Source organism: Crinia signifera, chromosome 3 (genome assembly GCF_055691185.1).
Source record: "Crinia signifera chromosome 3, ASM5569118v1, whole genome shotgun sequence".
NCBI classification, from domain to species: Eukaryota; Metazoa; Chordata; class Amphibia; order Anura; family Myobatrachidae; genus Crinia; species Crinia signifera.
The window spans coordinates 184,352,249-184,361,867 of NC_139219.1; the positions used below are offsets into that span (position 1 = coordinate 184,352,249).

Sequence of the window (9,619 nt, forward strand, 5' to 3'; positions counted from 1 at the left end):
TTATGTAAAGGAAGTTCTAAGTAAGGTCAAAAAATCATGTATAAAAGCCAGAGTACTTAAGAGATCAATGCCATATGGCTGCCCTTAGTATCAGTGTTTGTATTTAACCCATATACAAAGTAGGGAAGCCATTTTGAGTGGTGTATGTTCGCAATCAATAGACAATATACATATATTTTAGTAAATAAGTGATATGTGTGCTTCTGTATATTTCTCAGTCGTATTGGTACGTATTTTACATTGTACTGTAGGTAACTTTCAAAGGAATGATAATTCATATGGGGGCAGATGTATGAAGCCTTAACAAGAGATAAATTCAAGGGTGATAAGGAGAGATAAATGTCCAGCCAATCAGCTCCTTACTGACTTTTTTCAAACACAGCCTGTAACATGGCAGTTAGCAGGTGATTGGCTGGATGTTTAACTCTCCTTATCACCCGTGCATTTATCTCTTGTTAAGGCTTAATACATCTGCCCCATTGTATGCTACCAAAGAAACTATTTAGCTAAGAATCCCTAAATGAAACTCATACAATAGCTCCTTACCACCAGATTATCTTCTTGTGATTTCTAGTGGTTCCGTGTATTTATAGCAAATGATAGGAATTTAGGAACAGAATAGTACAATGATGAACCAAAGACTAGACCAATAGCCTGTAAAGAGGATAAGCCCTTGAGTGTCTGCCTCTACTTGCCATTGACATTCTGCGACCAGATGGAGGAGGAGGTGTTATGCTGGAACTTTCCTCTCTTCTCCTTGACTCAGATCCTGAACCATTCCTTGAATCAGAACTATCTGGGTCACTGGCCAATCTGCTTTCTGAAAGCCCTCTAGAAGTGGAGCTGACTTTCCGATGCCCACTGTCTGCAGAGTCACTTCTATCTTCTGCAAAGTCCTTACAACTGCTGACCCTGCTGTATTTGCGTAATGCAGATGGCAGCTCCATGTGGCTAGAGTGGAGGCAGGATCTCAGAGGATGCACTGCACCATGCCTTGCTTGGTCTAAGGACTGATGACTTTTAAGGCAGCTTCTGGACCCAAGGCAGTTTTTACCCTGTGATTTCTTGTGTGAATCCTCGCTGCTAGAAGAGAGGTTCCTCTTCTGCAGTGGGGAGGCATGCTGTTCTTCTCTGTGCTCTCCAGGGTGCTGCTGGTCAGGTGCAGTTCTGTTTATCATTTGGCCAGGGTACTGATCAATGTGATTACCCATCCTCTGGCATTCCCCATACTGGGAGTCTTGCTTGAAATTCAAATTAAGCTGGCCGCTGTGTTGATCTGTGTTTAGGTGATCCATGCTTCTGTTCTTGTCAGTAGCCATAATCTTAACATACTGATTTTGGTCATTGATCATTTGTACTACCTTAAATCCTGGAGCTGGTGGAAGATAAGCTGGTAGTCCAACTGAGTCCATTTGCTGGCCAGGCATCAGCTTGTAGGCACTTGAAGATAACGCGATATTCTTGTTTGGGGAAGAGTGACTCAACATGCAAACCTGCTGCACTGAACTCTTCTTAGACTTACAAATGCTTATTTCATCTTCTGCTATACGTTTCCCATAAAGCCCTTGTCTAATTTTCTTGATACCTAAATGAAATATTTCTAAAATATTAAGGAACAGTGATACTGCAGCTATGCTGTGCATAAACACCATGAATATAGTCTTCTCTGTTGGCCGGGAAACAAAGCAATCTACTATGTTTGGACAAGGAAAACGTGAACATTTATACAGTGGGTCAAGATTAAACCCATACAGCAAGTACTGTCCGACCATAAAACCCACTTCCACGACAGATCTGGTTAGAATATGCAGCACGTATGTGCGTAGTAGGGATCCTCTAAGGGGAGCCTTATTTACTTTTTTCTGCTCCTCTAACTTCCTTAATTCTTTCTCCAGTCTCCTGTGCTCATCAATAACGGCCTCCAGCTCTTCCAGCTCTGCCCTGAGCTGTGCTTTTTTCTTTTGTCTCTCTTTCTCCAGAGCCCTGAGTCTATAAAGTGCATGTCCCATGTATACCAGGGAAGGCGATGACACAAATATTATTTGTAATACCCAGTACCTAATAAGTGAAATAGGAAATGCTTCATCATAGCAAACATTTCGGCAACCAGGTTGCTCTGTGTTGCAAATAAATTCTTCCTGTTCATCATCCCAAACATCTTCTGCAGCCACGCCAAGCACCAGCATCCGAAATATAAAGAGGATAGTCAGCCAGATCTTCCCCACTATAGTTGAATGAATATGAACTTCTTCCAGTATACTTCCCAGTAGGTTCCAGTCACCCATTTTCACACTTTCATACCTGGAAAACAAATACCCCACACTTTCATTTATTAAAAACTTTAGAGCAGCAAGGTTTCAGGGATTGATTTACTTAGCTGCCATTATTATTTGGCAAGTACATTCTGTATTCAAAAAGCATAATGCAAATTAACTTGTATATCAAGCCAAATGTAAACAGGATAAGCTTTAGATTAGTGAAATGATTAGTAACCTGTATGGTATGAGTTCTAAAAAAAACTCTTAAAATCGTATGGAAAATTAGTGACTGGTTTCTGCTTTTTGGTGAGCATAATTTATACCCCGTTCTCATTGCAGGCAACTTCCCAGGTCTAGCATGTCGATCTGGAAATTTGCCTTTTAACATGGGGTTTTTGGCAGTGTGAACGGGTCGCATACCCGTATCTCATACACGGGTAAAACCCTTCTTTTTACCCGTGTTTTAGATCCGGCTATGCAGACACGGGTTGACCCGTTCTCACTGCATAAAACCCCGTGTTAAAAGGCAAATTACCGGGTAGAACTTCTTCACCAGGGAATTTGCCTTGCAGTGAGAACAGGGGTCCGTCACTGCAGTCCCTGGAATGTTAATGCCGGTTAAAAGCTGTGTATTTCTAACTCGCAGTGAGAATACGGTATAACACTATGATATTATTATCCTGTGCCTCCTACAGTCAATGTGAGGAACACTACTAAGCAGGGGATAAAGTGAGGGGGAACGGGGTGGAACTGAGTTCCCCCACCTCTGATGGTGAGGTGAAACATTTTAACCTCCACATTGGCCCTGCACAGTAATTCTCACAGAAAAGCATTCTAGTTTGCAGGAGGATGCCAAATACTCTACCACTGGCCCTGTCTTTGCCTAATGGGGGGAGGGGGTGTAATTAGATGGCATAGAGAAATGAGTCCCCCCACCTCTGCATGATCACTTTCTGCCCTGCTACTAAGTAATATAAACTTCTGTTGGTGAGAGTTATCTCATTCTTGCGTTGAACTTATGTTTCATGTTTACAATTATCACATTATTTAATTATTCAAACATTAGTAACTCTTATTGGGCCTGATTCTGAGGTGGGTGTAAGACATACTTGCCTCCCTTTTAAAACTGTCCTGGCGAAGCTAGAGAGGTGAAGAAGTAAGGGTTTTTTGGGGGTGGAGCCAAGTGGTCAAGTCCCTCCCCATGCATGTAAATCATTAGGATCTCAGTGAGTGATCAGAGCTAGTATAACAGCGATTTGCATAATTTTAGCCCTGCTCTCTCCACGGAGACCTGCAAATCCTGGCTTTATCTGTGTATACTACCCGCATCACTAGTAAGCGGGTGGGATGTGGGAAGAGTACCCACTCTTCTGGGGTTGCGGGTGACTTATCCAAAAGGCAAGAGTTTTGCACAAGTTCGGGAAGTGTAGGTAAGTATGAAGTAAGTAAAAAAACAACTGCACCTTGACAAAACCATGCTGCATCTTATCTGAGCATACTAAAGCCCTGTACACACAGTGAGATATTGGCTAATGTACAATTTTGACTAAGCAATTTTGACAAGATGTAATGCTGTGTACACACGGGGGCGATAGGGGCTATAATCGCTGGGAATATGGTCTCAGGCGACCATATTGTCAGTGATGGAAGTGTGCCCCGGCAATAAATCGCCGGGTGCGCGCTCCCATTTTCTGCCCATTGTAATCGCTGGTCGCAGGAGCTTGACCCAGCAGAGGTTCCTTTTCATCAGCGACCATCTCTGGTCGCTGATGAAAAGGAGACACTGAGCAATATATTGCTCAGCAATATATTGCTAGCAATATATCTCCCCCCGTGTGTATGCACCTTAAAAGAGATTTTGGCTAGATAAACTGAAGATTTTCACTAAGCAATTTTGTCTAAGTAATGATAGTCTATGATCTAGTCAAAATACACATGGAGTGATCCTTCTATTTTGACTACATAGTCATAATTGATTAGAAGGTTAGTAGAGATCACTGTCAACGTAATGCTAGGCACACACCAGAATGATCATGATCGTGAGCAGATCGTGAGACGACCATACGATCAGGGGCTGTAGCTAGGGCGCTGAAATATCACTGGGTGCCGGAGCCGTGCACCCTGCCACCGGCTAGCCCGCTCCCCGCTGTGCCCGGGTTGGAGTCCATAGTGGTGTAACTAGGTGGGTGAGGGGGTGTGGCCCGCACCCGGATGTCACCCCCAGTGGGGTAACACCATAAGCACTCACACTGCACCCCACCTCCGACAATTACCGCTGCTGTCCGCTGCATGTCCGCAGCATGTCCGCAGCATGTTCCCACTGACCCCCCCCCCCCCTGCCAAAAATGAAAGCCCCGCACGCACCCTGTCACTGTGCAGGCTGGGTCTTGGTGCTGAAACAAGCACAGGAAACAAGCAGCACCTCAGGCAGGTGCATGCCATCACGCCTGTGGTGACCAGGAGCAGTGAGAGGAGACTCTAGCAATACCGCACAGTGAGGGAGGGAGAACTGTTACTGTACCTGCTGCCACAGTAAAACCTGCTTGGATGATTTCTAGGTATATATATATATATATATATATATATATATATATATATATTAGATAGATCATGGGGCACTCACCAGATGTTGCTTGCAGAAACTTTTTAATTACATACCACTCAGTGTAAACATTTTGTGGCAGTGGGTATAGGTCAACGTTTCGGTCCCACCTTGGACCTTTCTCAAGATCCCCTTTGCTGCCTCCTCTGGGGGTCTTGAGAAAGGTCCAAGGTTGGACCGAAATGTTGACCTATATCCACTGTGTGGGGCAGCACAGATGGTGTAATGGTTAGCATTACTGCCTCACAGCGCTGAGGTCATGGGTTCAATCCATGGCTCTAACTGTGCGGAGTTTGTATATTCTTCCCGTGCTTGCGTGGGTTTACTCCGGGTACTCCGGTTTCCTCCCACAATCCAAAAATATACAGATAGGTTAATTGGCTTCCAACAAAATGAACCCTAGAATGTCTGTGTGTGCGTGTTCATGTGGTAGGGAATATAGATTGTAAGCTCCACTGGGGCAGGGACTGATGTGAATGTTCAAATATTCTCTGTAAAGCGCTGCGGAATATGTATGCGCTATATAAGAAACTGTAAACAAACAAACAACAAACAACTGTCACAAAATGTTTACACTGAGTGCTATGTAATTAAAAAGCTTCTGCAAGCAAAATCCGGTGAGTGCCCCATGATCTATCTACATAGATTTAGAAGGACCTAGAATTCTGAGATTTTTTGGGGCTTTTGGCACCCCGGGGTATGTATATGTTTTGGGAGAGTGCTGTCCATACGGATTGGATAGGATATATATATATATATATATATATATATATATATATAAATAAATAAAAATAAAAATTGTATTGTGCACTGCGCTGAACTGAAATGCAGCTCAGTAAAGGAAGTTACAATCAAGTACAAAGTGATTGCTAGAGGGATAATGATTAATATCTATAAAGGAAGGAATGGGAAACCATAGCGGTTACGGTGTGTGGTATAATCGGGGGGGTGCGAAACATGCCCTTGCTCTGGGCACTGTGGCACCTAGCTACACCACTGCATACGATGATCGCACAATCTGCTGGAGCACACGATCTGCTCACAATCTGCATCCGATTCCGATCCCGACCTGTACCCAGTTGACTGGGTCATTTTAAAATCCTAACTGCAGCAGCAAACGACCAGCGGTGACGCACATCGGATTGGAATTGGATCAAAAACATGCCAAAACATGCCCAATTTACATACAATCGGTTGAGATTGTATCGAAATTGGGGGAATTGAGGCTAAATCATTCTGGTGTGTACCCTACATTACACAAATCCCCCTAAAATATTGCTTAGTATAAAAGAGTTGCCAGATGAGAATATTTTTACTAGAACGCTGGCTGTCACTGGACATTCACTAGGCGATCTGCAATTAAATACCAACCAAGTATGTTAATTCTAGTATAGTCAAAATCGCCCATAGACAAAATCGCTTAGTCAAAATCGCAGGTGCACTTAGTCAAATCGCTTAATCAAAGTCGCTCACTAGCAAAAATCTCTCTGTGTACACTCCTTTAGAGACTGACCACTGATCACTTGATATTACCCTTCCTTGGACACAGTTCCTTTAGTTTGATTTTGTGCCTTGCCTGTTTCTTGTTTCCCTTCTCATCTGCACATCCTCCACTTTTGACCTATTTGTGGAGATTTATCAAAGCTTGTAAAGAGATAGAAACACATTAAGACACATTGTCGGGGCGTGACCTCGGAGCGGATGACGTAGGACGCAGGTCCTGAGCGATGCGGCGTGCTGCTGCAGGACGGAGGCTCTGAGAAGGAGCAGGAGGCGGTAAAAAAAAATCCCCCCATGATCCCAGCTACGTGACACTAGTGCCGGCGTCTCGCAGTGAGCGCCTCCCTTGGAGTGGTGTCAGTCCGTACAGCGGGTCCCGGCGACGTATTGGCAGGAGGAAATCAGACACACAGTCAGACACGCAGAGTACGGCGTCCACCGGGTGCCTGCCTGCAGGGTAAGAAGCAGCACAGCTGACGGACGCTTCCCCTGCAGCAAGCGGCTGGAAAGAGGGGAAAACAAGCCTGGAGTAGTGAGGGACGCCGGGTGCTGGATGCCGACTCCAGCATATGGACAATAGCAGATTACCCCACAGCAGGTACGGGAGTAGCATATACAGCACTGGCCCAGGCTGTTGGCTGCTTGCCTGTATAGTGGAAGGACAGTGGTGGACGCAGTTGTAAATAACGGGCAGCTGGTGTCTTGTCTCCCCAACCGAGTATACTGCCCTGCAGAGTGGTGGAGGGGGGAGGCACAGCCGTACCAGAGTCACTGTGGATACACAAGGACCTCCATGTTTGGAACTGTAGGCACAAGCCACAAGAGAATCTACCACCCCAGCAAGGAAAACACGGTAGAGACACGGGAAACCGGAATTCTCCCTCGTATAAGCAACAACTTAATAGGTGAGAGTCTCCCGTGGCAGAAAGCTGAGACAGCTGAGATACAGCAAGTGAGTTAACCCTCGCAAACCCTACAAGCCTAATCAAGCCAGAAGTACTGCAAGGGAAGACGTGAGTACATGATCATAGAAAAATTGTTGTAATCACTGACATTGGTAAACAGCTCAAGTGTGGTTTGTGAAGGAGTGGTGGGGCGGACATACCAGGTGGGAAGTACACCCGAGACAAACAGTATAAAGAGAACAGGGGTGACGGCCAAAGCGAGATACCGGTGTTTAAAAATGTCTAAACAGGGGAAAGCTGGACTTGCAGCAGCGGCGGCAGCCGCAAAGCTGGAAAAATTCACTAGAAGCAACCCCCAGAGTAAAAACCCAGACAAAGAAACACGAGAATCATTATCCCCGGACACATCAATACTGTCTAAGTCAATAAATACTGAGTCTATGAACGAGGTAATGATGCAAAAATTGTTGGAGGCCATCAAGGGTAGTGAAACCCGGTTAGGAGTAAAAATTGAGCAAACCCAAACAGAAATTGGCCTGCTGAGGTTAGATGTACAAAAAACCCAAGCAAGATTAGAAGAGACGGAAAAAAGAATTTTTAGATATTGAAGACAGACAGGTACCAATTGAGTCCCAAATGAAGGAGCTAAAAAGTGCCGTAGTAGGTTTACAAAGCCAGGTGTCAGAGATGGAGGGGCGAGCCCGCCGGAACAACATAAGATTAGTGGGGATACCCGAAAAAATGGAGGGTGTCTCCCCCGAAAAGTGGCTGGAAAGCTGGCTAATAAAGCAGTTCGGAAGAGAGGCCCTGTCCCCCCTGTTCTGTGTGGAGAGGGCACACCGGGTACCCAGTAAACCATTACCACCAGGGGCTCCGGCACGGACTATGATTGCAAGAGTCCTAAATTATCGGGACCGAGATTGTATACTACGTCTGGCTAGGGCCAAGAACCAGCTTGAGATAAATGGATCAAATATCATGTTATTCCCAGACTACGCAAGGGAGGTACAGAAAGAGAGGCTGAAATTCGTGAATATAAAAAAAAGACTGAGAGAGCATGAACTTCAGTATTCGATGGTGTACCCGGCAAAAATGAGAATAATTGCTGATGGAGTAACCAAATTTTTTGCATCCCCCGAAGAAATCTCAAATTGGTTGGATGGTCGGAGAAAGTAATGGGAGGATGTGAAATCTGGGGCATGAAATAAACAGGCAGATCAAATTAGTAAAAACAAACAGAGATGGAGCGGTGGGGTACAGGAGGGGAGGGGGAGGAAGAGGGGAGGGCGGGAAGGAAAGAAGAAAAGAAGAACCCCCTTTGAAAGCAAGAAAAGAGAAAAGAAAAGAAAAATGTGTGAACAGAAGACCGGGCTTTGCCAGTTAGCGATGAAGGAAACGGCAAAAGTGCTAACTCAATCCACCCGAGTAAACTTGTATTTCTTGGATTATGTCTTAGTAAAGGCTCCCCGGGGGACTCGAGAGAAAAATTGGGAGCAGGAGGTCGCGTATTGATAGAAAAGACGGTCAATTAGATCTCTATGAGATAATTGGTACTTTCGTGACTGTGTTTCGTTAAAAACTCATTGTGGTGTGCCATCAGGAGGAGGAGGCTGGTTCGGATATCTAGGGATAAAGGAGATGAAACAGGGCGAATCCGATACCCCCCTTGAGTTAAATTGTATACCTGGTGATGGGTGTTCCCTAAAGGTTTTTCCCCCTCCTGTTGTTTTTTTTTTTTTTTTCTCTCCTTTCTGTCTATCTCCCATCCCCCTCATATATTTGTGTTGCTATATCTGTCTCCTCGATGTCCCTTCAGACAGATTCCTCCGTAAAAAGAAATAAAATTAAACTTGGAAAAATGGGGTAAATGGGCAGCACGCCGGGAAGCGGGTCATCCAGGGAGGTTACTAGGGTAAAAAGTGCCCCTAGTGAAGAGTGGATGGTGGAATAGGGCAGGACATAAAAAATCCAGCCTTATAACCCAGGGTGAATGAGGATGGGGGGGGATATGATTGAATGGGGGGGGGAAGGTATAAAATATGCTGTCAAGGGGGTGGCATATAGGGAGGGGGGGAGGGGGGGAGGGGGGGGAGGGGGGGAGGGAGGGTGGATATATGGTTCACAAACAGCGACAGAGGGATAAGATGGGTTGGTTACACGTGTGTAGTGTTTATGGTTATAAAATATCAGTAGGATATGGTTAAGGTATTATACTGGAATACTCGGGGATTAAATGAAAAAATTAAGAGAGCTACAGTTTTAAACCAGGCAAAAAAATACGGGGCTCACATAACTTGTTTAAGCGAAACGCATTTGGTGCCGGACAAGGTCATGGCATTGAAGAGGGCGTGGAT

At 45.0% G+C, this 9,619-nt stretch overlaps 1 protein-coding gene across 1 annotated transcript; it reads right to left on the reverse strand.

The window, feature by feature from the left end:
* Window positions 1–480: 480 nt before the first annotated feature.
* On the reverse strand, window positions 481–2,473 carry GJA10 (gap junction protein alpha 10). Its single transcript, XM_083174707.1, has one exon. It carries the CDS (start codon window positions 2,283–2,285, stop codon window positions 642–644), a length of 1,644 nt encoding a protein of 547 aa, XP_083030833.1. The 5' UTR covers window positions 2,286–2,473; the 3' UTR covers window positions 481–641.
* Between the last annotated feature and the right edge of the window lie 7,146 nt (window positions 2,474–9,619).